The following is a 19,570-nucleotide window of genomic DNA, read 5'->3' as shown; positions in this document are numbered from 1 at the left end:
AGCAAATAGACCCTAGAAATGTTATTCCAACATCTTAATATTGGAACTTTGTCCCTTCATTTGCCTACTACTGTCTATAAGCTATCATAACATGTGGGTTTTTTCTTGTGGACATGGTATCGGAACGGTTTTGAATGGTCTACAAAGCATGCCCCCAGGTCAAAGTTGGCTTTTTGCAGACAAGGATTATATTGTTACTCCACGACAAAGTATGTTATCACAACTCTATTAAAAGGACATTCTATACAAGGTGTCACTTCAGTCCTTCTATTTGATGGGAACTAGCCCCTACCCCCTACACACCTCAAATTAGCTCTTTCATGCCAACAAAAGGCAACATCAAAAATGGCTCTCTAAAAATTGCTCTTCTCAGATTTGAACTCTCAAACTCTGGTTCGGGGAGCAAACGCCATAACCACTACTCTACCAGACAGACAGACTCCTTTTACTTTTTCACATGCAGAGACTCCTTTTTCTTTTTCACATGCTATAACCTAACAACCTTATTCTAAAATCGATTACATTAATATTTTCCCTCAATCTACACACAATACCCTATGATGACAAAGTGAATATCGGGTTTATACATTTTAGCAAATTAATTACAAATAAAAAACAGAAATACCTTATTTACATAATGATTCTTCCCCTTTGCAATGAGTCTCAAATTGAGCTCAGGTGCATCCTGTTTCCATTGATCATCCTAGAGCTGTTTCTACAACTTCATTGGAGTCCACCTGTGGTAAATTCAATTGATTGGACATGATTTGGAAAGGCACACACCTGTCTATATAAGGTCCCACAGTTGACAGTGCATGCCAGAGCAAAAACCAAGCCAAATCAAATCAAATTTTATTTGACACATGCGCCGAATACAACAGCTGTGGACCTTACCGTGAAGTTCTTACTTACAAGCCCTTAACCAACAATGCAGGTCAAGAAATAGAGTTAAGAAAAGTTTTAATAAACTAAAGTAATTTTTTTTAATTAAATCCATAAGTAACACAAGACAATTACATAACAATAACGAGGCTATATACATGGGGTACCGGTACAGAGTCAATGTGCGGGGGTACAGGTTAGTTGAGGTCATTTGTAAAGTGACTTTGCATTTATAATTAACAGTGAGTAGCAGCAGTGTAAAAACACTGGGGGGGGGGGGCTCTTTGACTATTTTTTGGCCCTTCCTGTGACAACGCTTAGTATATAGGTCCTTGATGTCAGGAAGCTTTGCCCCAGTAATGTACGGTGCAGCTGTAGAACTTTTTGAGGATCTGGGGATCCATGCTAAATATTGTCAGTCTCCTGAGGGGGAAAGGTTTTGTCGTGCCCTCTTCACAACTGTGTTGGTGTGTTTCGACCATGATAGTTTGTTGGTGATGTGGACACCAAGGAACTTGGAACTCTCGACTCGCTCCACTTCAGCCCCGTCGATGTTAATGGGGGCCTGTTCGGCCCTCCTTTTCCTAAAGTCCACGATCAGCCCCTTTGTCTTGCTCATATTGAGGGAGAGGTTGTTGTCATCAGGCCAGGAAGTCCTGAGGCATGGTTCCAGGGCTCAGGTCCTCTGGGAGGGGAGGGTGAGGGAGAGAGAGAATTACAGGGTGCATGAGACAGGAGAAATACTCCAGATATAACAGATTGACCCTAGCCCTCTGACACAAACTTTTGCAGCATAAATACTGGAGGCTGAGAAACGAGGGGTAGGGAGACACTGTGGCCATGTCCTATGATTCCCCCGGACAGGGCCTATGATGTAGTGGACCCTACCAGAAAACATTTAGTTACTTTTTGCATTTATTATGCTTTAAGTCTTACATATACACAAGAACAACACATTTCTAAATTTTGGTGAAAGTTGGCCATTAGCTAACCACAACTTTCCTGTCAAAGACATTCATGAACTACAACTTGACGATCTGACAGTGTGGGGTAGAGAAATTCCAACTAACGGGTGAAAAATTCATCAGGTTCTTTCTGTGTATATGCAGAACAGTATACAAATACACTAATAATACATCCAGTCTCTGGTTATTTGTGATACTTTCCATTCTGCACTATTGTGACCTTTGACCCCTTGCAAAGGGCCTTAAATTTCCACATTCTGGATGACATCCTGCTGAACTTTCATTGTTTGATCTAGCGTGTGAAAAAAAATGTCCCTCTCACTTGTCCCATGTGGGCTGACCTACGGTGCAGTTAGATGGAAAGGTGCTACTTGATGTAGACATGACATGTGATTTGAGATGAGGGGAAATGTCAATCAATGACAATTGAAATTGCTAATTTATTCTGCACATTGCTATATTTGTTCATGTAGACATTGAATATGTTTCATATGTGGGTGATGCATTTCATTTGTAGTCTTTCTTAATTTGTCCTTTTGAAATATATTTAACATCATTTGGTGGGATGTCTGTAAGAAATCACTTATGATGATCAATATTTCAATTTAGTGTAATGACATCAAACACTCACTTCTCCTGAAGGGTGTACATAATATGATTCACTATTCGCCATAAATGTAAAAGCATTAGATTGGCGTATGCATGGCCCAAAAGGAGTTTCCACCATATTTTCTATTCATGCAGAGAATTGAAAGGGGGCACTTTGGGAGAACTGAGATGTTTGATACAAATTACTGAGCAACTCCTTCCTCCCTCCTTGAAGTAATCACTGCTTACACAGGAATGGGCAGGTGAAACTAAGGGCTCCACTACATGGCATTAACCTGTCTAGTCATTTCTAATCAGTGATTACTCCTTAGGAGGACAAAAGGAAGGATATATGTAAAGATTGAGCGAGCCACTACTGTCAGCTACACAACCCAATCCTGTTATTTGCATATAATATACTTTTGACCTCTCACCTGTATATTGTCTGTAACCGTTCCACAGATATCTTGTACAGTGGAAACACTTGAGCCTCTGCCTCATCCACATCAGCAATAACTCATCACTCCTACTCCAGATAAATTCATTAGCATGAAGTTTGATACCCATATGACCCCACTCAACCCCAGGGGCCAAGTGTTAACATTCCATCTAACCTGGGGCCTTACGTATCAACTGTCTCAGAGTAGGAGTGTTCCTCTCGGATCAGTTTTGCAGTTTACAAAAAGAATAAGATTACAGACACATCCTAGATCAACAATTACTGTGAGATGATTTGTGGATGAAGTCCCAGGTCCCCCTCTGTCCATGTTATGTTGTTCATTTGGATCTTAACATGGCTTTTGGGGGCCCTAACCAGTATTTGGTTTGGGGGCTGCCTACCTCGCTGGCAAAACGTTGTAGTGCCCTCCCCCCTCTTGACGGTGGAGAGAAATTGAAATTGTTGAATTATTTACATTTCAATTGTGGCCATTTTGCCATTGTGCAGGGAAAGGTTTAGCAATTTTGAATACATTTCATGCAATTAGACTCATTTTGCCACTGAGCAGAGAAAAGGTGCAGTATTACAGTGAATTTGCTGCAATTCTACACATTTTGCCAAGATTTATGCAATGTTAACCATGTCTGAGTGAGAGTGACTAACACAATCATTGGGGGCCTACTGGAGGTCAGGGCCCTTGGGCACATGCCCCTGCGTGCCCAGTCGGTATCGGGCCATTATTACAAGAAGTTTAGATAACTGGCTAGACTAACTTACCAATCTACATTTTTGTAGCTGACATGGCTAATTGTGACTCGGTGACTGGCAATATTTGTTCTAATATTTACTATATACATTTTTAGGATTGTGTGTTTTGTATTGTTAGGTATTACTGCATTGTTGGAGCTAGAAACCAACATTTTGCTGCCCGTACGATAACATATGTGTATGTGACAAACTTTTATTTGCTAACCAACTGCTGATGCACAACCAAATCTCTAAATTTCACCTTGTGTATTTTACTATTGTAGCACAACAGTAAGTGACCGCTGTTAAAAAATAAATAATAATGATAATAATGGTCGGTGGCCTCCTAGCTACTGCTTATGTGGATTATGCCTGCAGCCCACTGTGGTTATGCGTCATAACGCAATTCCATCCTCACTGGAAGTAATCATTGCTTAGACATGATTGGGCAAGTCATGTATTTAGAAATGATCATTGATTACAGGGGGGATATGGTTAAAAAAAATACTATTGTAATTCACTTTCAATCCATGGTCTTTACATTCAATGTCAAATTCTGTATACTGATTATTTCCATTTAAAAATAAGTAACTGATGTAGAATGTAACAGGTCTCAATTTAATTCTGAATGGACCCCAATCTAGCTTGGAAAACTATTTGAAGCACTAGGGGACATTTCTCCATATAACATTCCATATAGTTAGCCTGTAACTGTCTGGAAAACTTGTCCTATGTGTCATCTCCATACTTATCAGAATGCCAAAAAGAAAGAGGGCCCCAACTTTTGATGACATTGCCTCAGTTGTTAAAAGGTTAGGCCTCTCACCAGACGAAGTTAGAGCAGCGTGCTACCATCAGGAAAATGATTATTTTCTGTGCAGAAATGGTTGAAGAGGCCAAGGCAGTCATTAAATGCAAACCATGAAGCACACATTGTAAAGAACATGGATTGAAAGTGAATTACAATAGTATTTTTTTTAACCATATCCCCCCTGTAATCAATGATCGTTTCTAAATACATGACTTGCCCAATCATGTCTAAGCAATGATTACTTCCAGTGAGGATGGAATTGCGCTATGACGCATAACCACAGTGGGCTGCAGGCATAATCCACATAAGCAGTAGCTAGGAGGCCACCGACCATTATTATCATTATTATTTATTTTTTAACAGCGGTCACTTACTGTTGTGCTACAATAGTAAAATACACAAGGTGAAATTTAGAGATTTGGTTGTGCATCAGCAGTTGGTTAGCAAATAAAAGTTTGTCACATACACATATGTTATTGTACGGGCAGCAAAATGTTGGTTTCTAGCTCCAACAATGCAGTAATACCTAACAATACAAAACACACAATCCTAAAAATGTATATAGTAAATATTAGAACAAATATTGCCAGTCACCGAGTCACAATTAGCCATGTCAGCTACAAAAATGTAGATTGGTAAGTTAGTCTAGCCAGTTATCTAAACTTCTTGTAATAATGGCCCGATACCGACTGGGCACGCAGGGGCATGTGCCCAAGGGCCCTGACATCCAGGTGGCCCCCAATGATTGTGTTAGTCACTCTCACTCAGACATGGTTAACATTGCATAAATCTTGGCAAAATGTGTAGAATTGCAGCAAATTCACTGTAATACTGCACCTTTTCTCTGCTCCGTGGCAAAATGAGTCTAATTGCATGAAATGTATTCAAAATTGCTAAACCTTTCCCTGCACAATGGCAAAATGGCCACAATTGAAATGTAAATAATTCAACAATTTCAATTTCTCTCCACCGTCAAGAGGGGGGAGGGCACTACAACGTTTTGCCAGCGAGGTAGGCAGCCCCCAAACCAAATATTGGTTAGGGCCCCGAAAAGCCATGTTAAGATCCAAATGAACAACATAACATGGACAGAGGGGGACCTGGGACTTCATCCACAAATCATCTCACAGTAATTGTTGATCTAGGATGTGTCTATAATCTTATTCTTTTTGTAAACTGCAAAACTGATCCGAGAGGAACACTCCTACTCTGAGACAGTTGATACGTAAGGCCCCAGGTTAGATGGAATGTTAACACTTGGCCCCTGGGGTTGAGTGGGGTCATATGGGTATCAAACTTCATGCTAATGAATTTATCTGGAGTAGGAGTGATGAGTTATTGCTGATGTGGACGAGGCAGAGGCTCAAGTGTTTCCACTGTACAAGATATCTGTGGAACGGTTACAGACAATATACAGGTGAGAGGTCAAAAGTATATTATATGCAAATAACAGGATTGGGTTGTGTAGCTGACAGTAGTGGCTCGCTCAATCTTTACATATATCCCTCCTTTTGTCCTCCTAAGGAGTAATCACTGATTAGAAATGACTAGACAGGTTAATGCCATGTAGTGGAGCCCTTAGTTTCACCTGCCCATTCCTGTCTAAGCAGTGATTACTTCAAGGAGGGAGGAAGGAGTTGCTCAGTAATTTGTATCAAACATCTCAGTTCTCCCAAAGTGCCCCCTTTCAATTCTCTGCATGAACAGGAAATATGGTGGAAACTCCTTTTGGGCCATGCATACGCCAATCTAATGCTTTTACATTTATGGCGAATAGTGAATCATATTATGTACGCCCTTCAGGAGAAGTGAGTGTTTGATGTCATCACACTAAATTGAAATATTGATCATCATAAGTGATTTCTTACAGACATCCCACCAAATGATGTTAAATATATTTCAAAAGGACAAATTAAGAAAGACTACAAATGAAATGCATCACCCACATATGAAACATATTCAATGTCTACATGAACAAATATAGCAATGTGCAGAATAAATTAGCAATTTCAATTGTCATTGATTGACATTTCCCCTCATCCCAAATCACATGTCATGTCTACATCAAGTAGCACCTTTCCATCTAACTGCACCGTAGGTCAGCCCACATGGGACAAGTGAGAGGGACATTTTTTTTCACACGCTAGATCAAACAATGAAAGTACAGCAGGATGTCATCCAGAATGTGGAAATTTAAGGCCCTTTGCAAGGGGTCAAAGGTCACAATAGTGCAGAATGGAAAGTATCACCAATAACCAGAGACTGGATGTATTATTAGTGTATTTGTATACTGTTCTGCATATACACAGAAAGAACATGATGCATTTTTCACCCGTTAGTTGGAATTTCTCTACCCCACACTGTCAGATCGTCAAGTTGTAGTTCATGAATGTCTTTGACAGGAAAGCTGTGGTTAGCTAATGGCCAACTTTCACCAAAATTTAGAAATGTGTTGTTCTTGTGTATATGTAAGACTTAAAGCATAATAAATGCAAAAAGTAACTAAATGTTTTCTGGTAGGGTCCACTACATCATAGGCCCTGTCCGGGGGAATCATAGGACATGGCCACAGTGTCTCCCTACCCCTCGTTTCTCAGCCTCCAGTATTTATGCTGCAAAAGTTTGTGTCAGAGGGCTAGGGTCAATCTGTTATATCTGGAGTATTTCTCCTGTCTCATGCACCCTGTAATTCTCTCTCTCCCTCACCCTCCCCTCCCAGAGGACCTGAGCCCTGGAACCATGCCTCAGGACTTCCTGGCCTGATGACAACAACCTCTCCCTCAATGTGAGCAAGACAAAGGGGCTGATCGTGGACTTTGGGAAAAGGAGGGCCGAACAGGCCACCATTAACATCGACGGGGCTGAAGTGGAGCGAGTCGAGAGTTCCAAGTTCCTTGGTGTCCACATCACCAACAAACTATCATGGTCGAAACACACCAACACAGTTGTGAAGAGGGCACGACAAAACCTTTCCCCCTCAGGAGACTGACAATATTTAGCATGGATCCCCAGATCCTCAAAAAGTTCTACAGCTGCACCATCGAGAGCATCCTGAGAGGTTGTATAACCGCCTGGTACGGCAACTGCTGGGCATCTGGCCATAAGGCGCTACAGAGGGTAGTGCGTATGGCCCAGTACATTACTGGGGCAAAGCTTCCTGACATCAAGGACCTATATACTAAGCGTTGTCACAGGAAGGGCCAAAAAATAGTCAAAGAGCCCCCACCCCCCCCAGTGTTTTTACACTGCTGCTACTCACTGTTAATTATAAATGCAAAGTCACTTTACAAATGACCTCAACTAACCTGTACCTCCGCACATTGACTCTGTACCGGTACCCCATGTATATAGCCTCGTTATTGTTATGTAATTGTCTTGTGTTACTTATGGATTTAATAAAAGAAATTGACTTTAGTTTATTAAAACTTTTCTTAACTCTATTTCTTGACCTGCATTGTTGGTTAAGGGCTTGTAAGTAAGACCTTCACGGTAAGGTCCACAGCTGTTGTATTCGGCGCATGTGACAAATACATTTTTATTTTATTTGGCTTGGTTTTTGCTCTGGCATGCACTGTCAACTGTGGGACCTTATATAGACAGGTGTGTGCCTTTCCAAATCATGTCCAATCAATTGAATTTACCACAGGTGGACTCCAATGAAGTTGTAGAAACAGCTCTAGGATGATCAATGGAAACAAGATGCACCTGAGCTCAATTTGAGACTCATTGCAAAGGGGAAGAATCATTATGTAAATAAGGTATTTCTGTTTTTTATTTGTAATTAATTTGCTAAAATGTATAAACCCGATATTCACTTTGTCATCATAGGGTATTGTGTGTAGATTGAGGGAAAATATTAACGTAATCGATTTTAGAATAAGGTTGTTAGGTTATAGCATGTGAAAAAGAAAAAGGAGTCTCTGCATGTGAAAAAGTAAAAGGAGTCTGTCTGTCTGGTAGAGTAGTGGTTATGGCGTTTGCTCCCCGAACCAGAGTTTGAGAGTTCAAATCTGAGAAGAGCGATTTTTAGAGAGCCATTTTTGATGTTGCCTTTTGTTGGCATGAAAGAGCTAATTTGAGGTGTGTAGGGGGTAGGGGCTAGTTCCCATCAAATAGAAGGACTGAAGTGACACCTTGTATAGAATGTCCTTTTAATAGAGTTGTGATAACATACTTTGTCGTGGAGTAACAATATAATCCTTGTCTGCAAAAAGCCAACTTTGACCTGGGGGCATTCTTTGTAGACCATTCAAAACCGTTCCGATACCTTGTCCACAAGAAAAAAACCACATGTTATGATAGCTTATAGACAGTAGTAGGCAAATGAAGGAACAAAGTTCCAATATAATATTTAGTCTCTGTCTGTCTGGTAGAGTAGTGATTATGGCGGTTGCTCCCCAAACCAGAGTTTGAGAGTTCAAATCCCAGAGAAACAGTTAATGTAGCAACTTCTTTCTTGTTGCCTTTGTGGGCCTGAAAGAGCAAACAAGTGGTATGTAGGGGAAAAGGGGCTAGTTCCCATCAAATAGCAAGAATGAAGTGACACCTTGTTTCAAATGTCATTTCAATAGAGTTGTGATATGCTGTGGAGTAACAAAACAACCATACTCTGCAAAAGCCAACTTTTACCTGGGGCCATTCTTTGTAGACCATTCAAAGGTGTTCCTAGTCTTGGTCCCCCTGAAGAAAGCCACATGTTAAGATAGTTTAAAAATAGTTGTAGTAGTAGTTATGGTGGTGAATTCCCAAAGGAGAGGTTGTGAGTTAAATTCCTTTCAAGAGCATGCCAACTTGCTTTTGTTGCCTTGACAGAACAATGTTGAGGTGGGGTTCCGGAAGGACATAGACAGCAAGGGAAATTGGATTATAAAATGTTAGGGTACTGCAACTGGTGTTGAGTAGGAGTGCTGATCTATGATCAAACCCACCCCTGTCCATATAATCTTATTCCAGAGACAACTGATTCAGAATGATCAAGGCAAAGCTGATCGTAGAAAAGTGCTCCTCTGTACGCATTTATGAAATGTCTCAGGCTAAGAGTGCTGGACTGGAATCAGTACCCCCCACCCCCCGTCAAGGTAACGTTATTCATTCTACTCACAAATGCTAAACAGATCCTAGTTCAGCACTCCTACTTCAAGCCACCAAGTGAATGTTGGGTATTGGGTGCTAAACGTCTTGAACAGTGGTTGAAAAAGTACCCAATTGTCATACTTGAGTAAAAGTAAAGATATGTTAATAGAAAATGTCTCAAGTAAAAGTGAAAGTCACCCAGTAAAATACTAAGTAAATGTCATTGCTAAAAGATACTTAAGTATCAGTGGTAAAAGTATAAATTATTTGACCTTCCATATATTAAGCCAACCAGACAGCACAATTCTCTTGTATTTTTATTTAAGAAATAGCCATGGGAACACTCAGACATAATTTACAAACGAAGCATGTGTTTAGTGAGTCTGCTAGATCAGAGGCAGTAGGGATGACCAGGGATGTCCTCTAGATAAGTGTGTGAATTGGACCATTTTCCTGTCCGGCTTAGCATTCAAAATGCAAAAAGTACTTTTGGGTGCCAGGGAAACTGTATTGAGTAAAAAAAATATTATTTTCTTTAGAAATGTGGTGAAGTAAAATTTAATGTTGTAAAGAAACAGAAAGAGTAAAAGTACAGATACAAAAAAAAAAAGATATAAGCGGAATGTAGTGGAGTAGTTTAAATACATTTTGGTTAAGTAATTTACACCACTGGACTTGAAAGGAACACCTCAATTACCTCGACTAACAGGTGCCCCGACACATTGACTCTGTACCGGTACCCCATGTATATAGGCTCGCTGTTTTTATTTTACTGCTGATCTTTAATTATTTGTTACTTTTATTTCTTATTTTTCTTACAACTAAATTGTTGGTTAAGGGCTTAATTTCAGCATTTCACTGCAAGGTCTACACATGTAGTATTCGGCGCATGTGACAAATACAATTTGATTTGTGACACATGAAAACATGTTGTGAACCTGGTGTGACATTATTGAAGCTGTGCTGACATCTAGTGGACATCAAGAGGACCTACACTACACACACATATACACACTATAACCTTAAAACAGATAGGATGCTTTACATAAGTTGCTCTTTTTTATTAGACATTAATATATATGTCCAATAAACAGACGTTCAAAAGTCGGAATGTAAAGCAAAAACGACTGGAAAGTTATTCAAAAGCAGGTGTAGTGAATCAAGCATCTTGGGGTTACCTGAAATAGGTCAAAGTATATATTTTAAATGTTCTAATTTATTTAATCTTTATTTAACTAGGCAAGATGAACTCAACAACATCGACAGACACAAGTTACCTGCTATATTTGGGAAACAGGGCTAGAGGTCATTAGTTACATTTCAACCACAGGCGATTCCCTAATTGAGGCGCAACAGAGTTCACCGGCAAATGCAGGAACACCGGAAATAATAACTAAACCAACGAACGAGAAATGGTGGAGGCTACCAGAACGAAGAGAGACATTTTTCCGAATAAACGTGGTGAGTGAAAAACGTAATTACATAGCTCACTCCCTACCCGGTATGTCATTCTACTGTTATACGACTGTATGCGTTGTTTGTTGGCAACCTTGATATTTACGAAGTTTTTGGAACGGATTCCTGTTGGAACGTTCCTCAAATTATACCCACCCCAACGAGTCAGCCACCTTGGTAGGCAACATAGCCGAAACATTTAGACTGTTTCTGTGCATATTTGCCTCTGTGTTTTAAATATACGTCTGACATCTAATTAATTGCCCCCATTTAAATGTTATAGGTACATTGTTAGTCAACTAGCTGGCTTGATAAGTTAGCCTAGCACTAAACTAGTCGCTCATGCTAACTAGCTAACATCCCCGACCATGAGCTCACTGATGTATTCTCCCCCTGCTAAAGAGGAGGCGGTCTGCTGGACGGAGAAAGAAGCTCTGGGGCTGAACATTGTCGTGAAAGAGGAGAAGGAAGAGGAGGATGTCACAGTTAAACAAGAAGTAGAGGGTGAGGCTGTTACAGTGAAAGAAGAGGAGAAAGACGTTACAATGAAAGAAGAGGAAGACGCGTTCAGAGGGAAAGAGGAGGATGTTACAGTGAAAGAAGAGGAGGAAGAGAAAGAGGAGGATGCAGTTTTTGGAGTGAAGAAGGAGAAAGAGGGAGAGATTAACGGTCATATTGACAGAGGAGTCAGGAGATCTGATTACCACCAGTAAGTACTATCGTAAAAACGGGCACTAACTGTCCAAAGGTTTTGAACGAATGTCTGGTTTTAAAGCAGCATGCTACTGAAATTCTATACTTGAAAATGTTGTTCTGTACTATTGGAATTTATGTTATAATATAATGTTAAAGCTACGTTTTAAAATGGGTGGTTAAAGCCCTGAATGCTGATTGGCTGACAGCCGTGGTATATCAGGTCGTATACCATGGGTATGACAAAACATGTATTTTTACTGTTCTAATTACGTTGGTAACCAGTTTATAATTGCAATAAGACACCTCGGGGTTTTGTGATACATGGCCAATATACTACGGCTAAGGGCTGTATCCAGTTACTCTGCGTTGCGTCGTGCTTATCAACAGTCTTTAACCATGCTATATTGGCCATATACCACACTTCCTCGGGTCTTATTGCTTAACTGTGACATGTGTATACCATCAGAGTCGCCCCCCCCCCCACAAAATCACAACTTAATTGTCTCAAAAGTTCTAAATGAGTTCTAAATGAAACGTATTGTAGATCTTGCGTGGAGTGTGTATACCCGCAAAAAGCAGATTTCTAACTAATGTTGGAGAAATACATGAAATAAGAAGCATTATTGACATGAAATGGACACGTGTTATGTGGAGACTAAACATATTAGCAAAAGGACAAGCGTTTTGGGGAGACTGAACATATTAGCAAAAGGACAAGCGTTTTGGGGCGACTGAACATATTAGCAAAAGGACAAGCGTTTTGGGGAGACTGAACATATTAGCAAACGTTTGTTAGTCGACAAAAAACATGGACAAAATAGCCATTTGAAGAAAAGGCTGAACTACAGAATGATAATTTAGAAAAGATAGAAATTATTACTTTAGAGATGATAACAAAAAGTTAACATTGGATCAAATGCAGCATGAAATAGTACTATATATTATTATAGAGCTCTGTTTAGCCTGTATCACTGACTGAAATAGTACTATATATTATTATAGAGCTCTGCTCAGCCAATAAACATGACATTATCTATTATTATAGAACTCTGCTCAGCCTATAAACATGACATTATCTATTATTATAGAACTCTGCTCAGCCTGTAAACATGACATTATCTATTATTATAGAGCTCTGCTCAGCCTGTAAACATGACATTATCTATTATTATAGAGCTCTGCTCAGCCTATAACCATGACATTATCTATTATTATAGAGCTCTGCTCAGCCTGTAAACATGACATTATCTAGTATTCTAGAGCTCTTATTATGACATCATGACATTCCCTGAGAAATTAGATTTCGAGCTCGACATCATTTGTTTTTAAATCTCACTGTCACCAAGTTTATTTTTAATGATGTAATGTTGTGAAGACTGACCTCAGGTTATTGAGGGATCTAGTCTGGATTAAACCTCATAGGAAAGCAGTTTTATTATGTGGAGATGTCATTCAGGTCTCTCTTTAGTATTAAACAAATTACTCTGTCTTTGGCAGGAGAGAGACCAGACTCTCACTCTGACAGCAGAAAGAGTTCTTCAGAGGAACCAGACAGAGAGACGCCCAAACCAGCGAGACGACACCACTGCTCCTACTGTGGAAATAGTTTTACCCGATTACTACATCTGGAAGCACATGAGAGAATACATACAGGAGAAAAGCCCTTCCACTGTTCCCAGTGTGAAAAGAGTTTTAGGTGGTTAACGAGTCTGATAAAGCATGAGAGGGGACACACACAAGAAAAGCTCTACCAATGCTCCCTGTGTGAAAAGAGTTTTACCAAGTTAGGGGGCCTGACTAGGCATGAGAGGACACCCAAAGGAGGGGATAAGACGTACCACTGCTCCCAGTGTGGAAAGAGATTTTCCCAGTCAGAGGACCTGAAAGCACATGAGAGAATAGAGAGACTGTGTTCTGACTTGTGTTTTTGACTGAGAATTTGTGTTTTTGTTTGTCACATTAAATCATATTGTTTAAATGAAATCAGACATGGAAATCTGACCAAAACAACGGGCCTGTTTCTGTTGTTTTTCATCTTGATCGTGTCTAAAATCAAATGAAATATTTAAAAATGTGTATTTCATTTTTCATTTGATTGGTTGTATACAAGTATAAACCCTCTGATGTTGTTCATAATATGATTTGGATATTGCTAAATGTAAATGATTATACACTGCTCAAAAAAATAAAGGGAACACTTAAACAACACAATGTAACTCCAAGTCAATCACACTTCTGTGAAATCAAACTGTCCACTTAGGAAGCAACACTGATTGACAATACATTTCACATGCTGTTGTGCAAATGGAATAGACAAAAGGTGGAAATTATAGGCAATTAGCAAGACACCCCCAATAAAGGAGTGGTTCTGCAGGTGGTGACCACAGACCACTTCTCAGTTCCTATGCTTCCTGGCTGATGTTTTGGTCACTTTTGAATGCTGGCGGTGCTTTCACTCTAGTGGTAGCATGAGACGGAGTCTACAACCCACACAAGTGGCTCAGGTAGTGCAGCTCATCCAGGATGGCACATCAATGCGAGCTGTGGCAAGAAGGTTTGCTGTGTCTGTCAGCGTAGTGTCCAGAGCATGGAAGCGCTACCAGTAGACAGGCCAGTACATCAGGAGACGTGGAGGAGGCCGTAGGAGGGCAACAACCCAGCAGCAGGACCGCTACCTCCGCCTTTGTGCAAGGAGGAGCACTGCCAGAGCCCTGCAAAATGACCTCCAGCAGGCCACAAATGTGCATGTGTCAGCATATGGTCTCACAAGGGGTCTGAGGATCCTCCTTGTTATTGTACTAGCTGCACTACTATACTATGATGGTCTCACCTTGTTATTGTACTAGTTCCACTACTATACTATGATGGTCTCCACACCTTGTTATTGTACTAGCTCCACTACTATACTATGATGGTCTCCTCCTTGTTATTGTACTAGCTGCACTACTATACTATGATGGTCTCCACACCTTGTTATTGTACTAGCTCCACTACTAGCTCCACTACTTTACTATGATGTTCTCCACACCTTGTTATTGTACTAGCTCTACTACTTTACTATGATGGTCTCCACACCTTGTTATTGTACTAGCTCTACTACTAGTACCACTACTACACTATGATGGTCTCCACACCTTGTTATTGTACTAGCTCCACTACTATACTATGATGGTCTCCTCCTTGTTATTGTACTAGCTGCACTACTATACTATGATGGTCTCCACACCTTGTTATTGTACTAGCTCCACTACTTTACTATGATGGTCTCCACACCTTGTTATTGTACTAGCTCCACTACTAGCTCCACTACTATACTATGATGTTCTCCACACCTTGTTATTGTACAAGCTCTACTACTTTACTATGATGGTCTCCACACCTTGTTATTGTACTAGCTCTACTACTAGTACCACTACTATACTATGATGGTCTCCACACCTTGTTATTGTACTAGCTCTACTACTATACTATAATGGTCTCCACACCTTGTTATTGTACTAGCTCCACTACTGTACTATGATGGTCTCCACCTTGTTATTGTACTAGCTCCACTACTTTACTATGACGGTCTCCACACCTTGTTATTGTACTAGCTCCACTACTATACTATGATGGTCTCCACACCTTGTTATTGTATTAGCTCCACTACTAGTACCACTACTATACTATGATGGTCTCCACCTTGTTATTGTACTAGCTCCACTACTAGTACCACTACTATACTATGATAGTCTCCACACCTTGTTATTTTACTAGTACCACTACTTTACTATGATGGTCTCCACACCTTGTTATTGTACTAGCTCCAATACTAGTACCACTACTATACTATGATGGTCCCCACCTTGTTATTGTACTAGCTCCACTACTAGTACCACTAATATACTATGATGTTCTCCACACCTTGTTATTGTACTAGTACCACTACTTTACTATGATGGTCTCCACACCTTGTTATTGTACTAGCTCCACTACTATACTATGATGGTCTCCACACCTTGTTATTGTACTAGCTCCACTACTATACTATGGTGGTCTCCACACCTTGTTATTGTACTAGCTCCACTACTAGTACCACTACTATACTATGATGGTCTCCACACCTTGTTATTGTACCAGCTCCACTACTAGTACCACTACTATACTATGATGGTCTCCACACCTTGTTATTGTACTAGCTCCACTACTAGTACCACTACTATACTATGATGGTCTCCACATTGTTATTGTACTAGCTCCACTACTATACTATGATGGTGGCCACACCTTGTTATTGTACTAGTTCCACTATTATACTATGATGGTCTCCACACCTTGTTATTGTACTAGTACCACTACTATACTATGATGGTCTCCACACCTTATCGTACTAGCTCCACTACTATACAATGATGGTCTCCACACCTTGTTATTGTACTAGCTCCACTACTATACTATGATGGTCTCCTCCTTGTTATTGTACTAGCTGCACTACTATACTATGATGGTCTCCACACCTTGTTATTGTACTAGTTCCACTACTATACTATGATGGTCTCAACACCTTGTTATTGTACTAGCTCCACTACTTTACTATGATGGTCTCCACACCTTGTTATTGTACTAGCTCCACTACTAGTTCCACTACTATACTATGATGTTCTCCACACCTTGTTATTGTACTAGCTCTACTACTTTACTATGATGGTCTCCACACCTTGTTGTTGTACTAGCTCTACTACTAGTACGATTACTATACTATGATGGTCTCCACACCTTGTTATTGTACTAGCTCCACTACTTTACTATGATGGTCTCCACACCTTGTTATTGTACTAGCTCTACTACTAGTGCCACTACTATACTATGATGGTGTCCACACCTTGTTATTGTACTAGCTCCACTACTATACTATGATGGTCTCCACACCTTGTTATTGTACTAGCTCCACTACTTTACTATGATGGTCTCCACACCTTGTTATTGTACTAGCTCTACTACTAGTGCCACTGCTATACTATGCTTGTCTCCACACCTTGTTATTGTACTAGCTCCACTACTAGTACCACTACTATACTATAATGGTATCCACACCTTGTTATTGTACTAGCTCCACTACTATACTATGATGGTCTCCACACCTTGTTATTGTACTTCCTCCACTACTTTACTATGATGGTCTCCACCTTGTTATTGTACTAGCTCCACTACTAGTACCACTGCTACACTATGATGGTCTCCACACCTTGTTATTGTACTAGTACCACTACTTTGCTATGATGGTCTCCACACCTTGTTATTGTACTAGCTCCACTACTATACTGTGATGGTCTCCTCGTTATTGTACTAGCTCCACTACTAGTACCACTACTATACTATGATGGTCTCCACACCTTGTTATTGTACTAGCTCCATTACTAGCTCCATTACTATACTATGATTGTCTCCACACCTTGTTATTGTACTAGCTCCACTACTAGTACCACTACTATACTATGATGGTCTCCACCTTTATATTGTACTAGCTCTACTACTATACTATAATGGTCTCCACACCTTGTTATTGTACTAGCTCCACTACTATACTATGATGGTCTCCACCTTGTTATTGTACTAGCTCCACTACTTTACTATGATGGTCTCCACACCTTGTTATTGTACTAGCTCCACTACTGTACTATGATGGTCTGCACACCTTGTTATTGTACTAGCTCCACTACTAGTACCACTACTATACTATGATGGTCTCCACACCTTGTTATTGTACTAGCTCCACTACTATACTATCATGGTCTCCACCTTGTTATTGTACTAGATCCACTACTATACTGTGATGGTCTCCACACCTTGTTATTGTACTAGCTCCATTACAAGCTCCATTACTATACTATGATGGTCTCCACACCTTGTTATTGTACTTGCTCCACTACTATACTATGATGGTCTCCACACCTTGTTATTGTACTAGCTCCACTACTATACTATGATGGTCTCCACACCTTGTTATTGTACTAGCTCCACTACTATACTATGATGGTCTCCACCTTGTTATTGTACTATCTCCACTACTATACTATGATGGTCTCCACACCTTGTTATTGTACCAGCTCCACTACTAGTACCACTACTATACTATGATTGTCTCCACCTTGTTATTGTACTAGCTCCACTACTATACTATGATGGTGGCCACACCTTGTTATTGTACTAGCTCCACTATTATACTATGATGGTCTCCACACCTTGTTATTGTACTAGTACCACTACTATACTATGAAGGTCTCCACACCTTATCGTACTAGCTCCACTACTATACTATGATGGTCTCCACACCTTGTTATTGTACTAGCTCCACTACTATACTATGATGGTCTCCTCGTTATTGTACTCGGTCCACTACTATACTATGATGGTCTCCACACCTTGTTATTGTACTAGCTCCACTACTGTACTATGATGGTCTTCACACCTTGTTATTGTCCCTGCTCCACTACTTTACTATGATGGTCTCCACACCATGTTATTGTACTAGCTCTACTACTAGTACCACTACTATACTATGATGGTCTCCACACCTTGTTATTGTACTAGCTCCACTACTATACTATGATGGTCTCCACACCTTGTTATTGTACTAGCTCCATTACTATACTATGATGGTCTCCACACCTTATTATTGTACTTGCTCCACTACTTTACTATGATGGTCTCCACATCTTGTTATTGTACTAGCTCCACTACTTTACTATGATGGTCTCCACATCTTGTTATTGTATTAGCTCCACTACTTTACTATGATGGTCTCCACACCTTGTTATTGTACTAGCTCTACTACTAGTACCACTACTATACTATGATGGTCTCCACACCTTGTAATTGTACTAGCTCCACTACTATACTATGATGGTCTCCTCCTTGTTATTGTACTAGCTGCACTACTATACTATGATGGTCTCCACACCTTGTTATTGTACTAGCTCCACTACTTTACTATGATGGTCTCCACACCTTGTTATTGTACTAGCTCCACTACTAGCTCCACTACTATACTATGATGTTCTCCACACCTTGTTATTGTACTAGCTCTACTACTTTACTATGATGGTCTCCACACCTTGTTATTGTACTAGCTCTACTACTAGTACCACTACTATACTATGATGGTCTCCACACCTTGTTATTGTACTAGCTCTACTACTATACTATAATGGTCTCCACACCTTGTTATTGTACTAGCTCCACTACTGTACTATGATGGTCTCCACCTTGTTATTGTACTAGCTCCACTACTTTACTATGACGGTCTCCACACCTTGTTATTGTACTAGCTCCACTACTATACTATGATGGTCTCCACACCTTGTTATGGTATTAGCTCCACTACTAGTACCACTACTATACTATGATGGTCTCCACCTTGTTATTGTACTAGCTCCACTACTAGTACCACTACTATACTATGATAGTCTCCACACCTTGTTATTTTACTAGTACCACTACTTTACAATGATGGTCTCCACACCTTGTTATTGTACTAGCTCCAATACTAGTACCACTACTATACTATGATGGTCCCCACCTTGTTATTGTACTAGCTCCACTACTAGTACCACTAATATACTATGATGGTCTCCACACCTTGTTATTGTACTAGTACCACTACTTTACTATGATGGTCTCCACACCTTGTTATTGTACTAGCTCCACTACTATACTATGATGGTCTCCACACCTTGTTATTGTACTAGCTCCACTACTATACTATGGTGGTCTCCACACCTTGTTATTGTACTAGCTCCACTACTATACTATGATGGTCTCCTCCTTGTTATTGTACTAGCTGCACTACTATACTATGATGGTCTCCACACCTTGTTATTGTACTAGCTCCACTACTTTACTATGATGGTCTCCACACCTTGTTATTGTACTAGC

General features: G+C 40.1%; 3 protein-coding genes across 3 annotated transcripts in view; 2 read left to right on the top strand and 1 right to left on the bottom strand.

Moving 5' to 3' along the window:
- Nucleotides 1–19,570, bottom strand: part of LOC139567014 (zinc finger protein 180-like) — a 740,647-nt gene that overhangs the window by 82,328 nt on the left and 638,749 nt on the right. The gene's annotated exons all lie outside the window — the stretch shown is intronic.
- Nucleotides 1–19,570, top strand: part of LOC139567006 (zinc finger protein 180-like) — a 497,856-nt gene that overhangs the window by 37,230 nt on the left and 441,056 nt on the right. The window lies entirely within an intron of this gene.
- On the top strand, nucleotides 10,851–13,855 carry LOC139567021 (uncharacterized). The gene is made up of 3 exons (XM_071388446.1): nucleotides 10,851–10,966; nucleotides 11,363–11,669; nucleotides 13,154–13,855. Exons 1-3 carry the CDS (start codon nucleotides 10,918–10,920, stop codon nucleotides 13,176–13,178), a joined length of 381 nt encoding a protein of 126 aa, XP_071244547.1. The 5' UTR covers nucleotides 10,851–10,917; the 3' UTR covers nucleotides 13,179–13,855.

The sequence above is a fragment of the Salvelinus alpinus genome, unplaced genomic scaffold, assembly GCF_045679555.1.
Source record: "Salvelinus alpinus unplaced genomic scaffold, SLU_Salpinus.1 scaffold_40, whole genome shotgun sequence".
NCBI lineage: Eukaryota > Metazoa > Chordata > Actinopteri > Salmoniformes > Salmonidae > Salvelinus > Salvelinus alpinus.
Note: the sequence above shows the minus strand (reverse complement) of the source record. Positions and strands in the feature narration are given on the sequence as shown.

Excerpts from the sequence above, each read along its gene's own strand:
- LOC139567021 (XM_071388446.1), top strand. The coding sequence starts at position 10,918 with ATGGTGGAGGCTACCAGAACGAAGAGAGACATTTTTCCGAATAAACGT. Across the intron at positions 10,967-11,362 it reads CATTTTTCCGAATAAACGTG|AGGAGGCGGTCTGCTGGACG; the intron begins GTGAGTGAAAAA and ends CCCCTGCTAAAG. Across the intron at positions 11,670-13,153 it reads AGGAGATCTGATTACCACCA|GAGAGAGACCAGACTCTCAC; the intron begins GTAAGTACTATC and ends TGTCTTTGGCAG.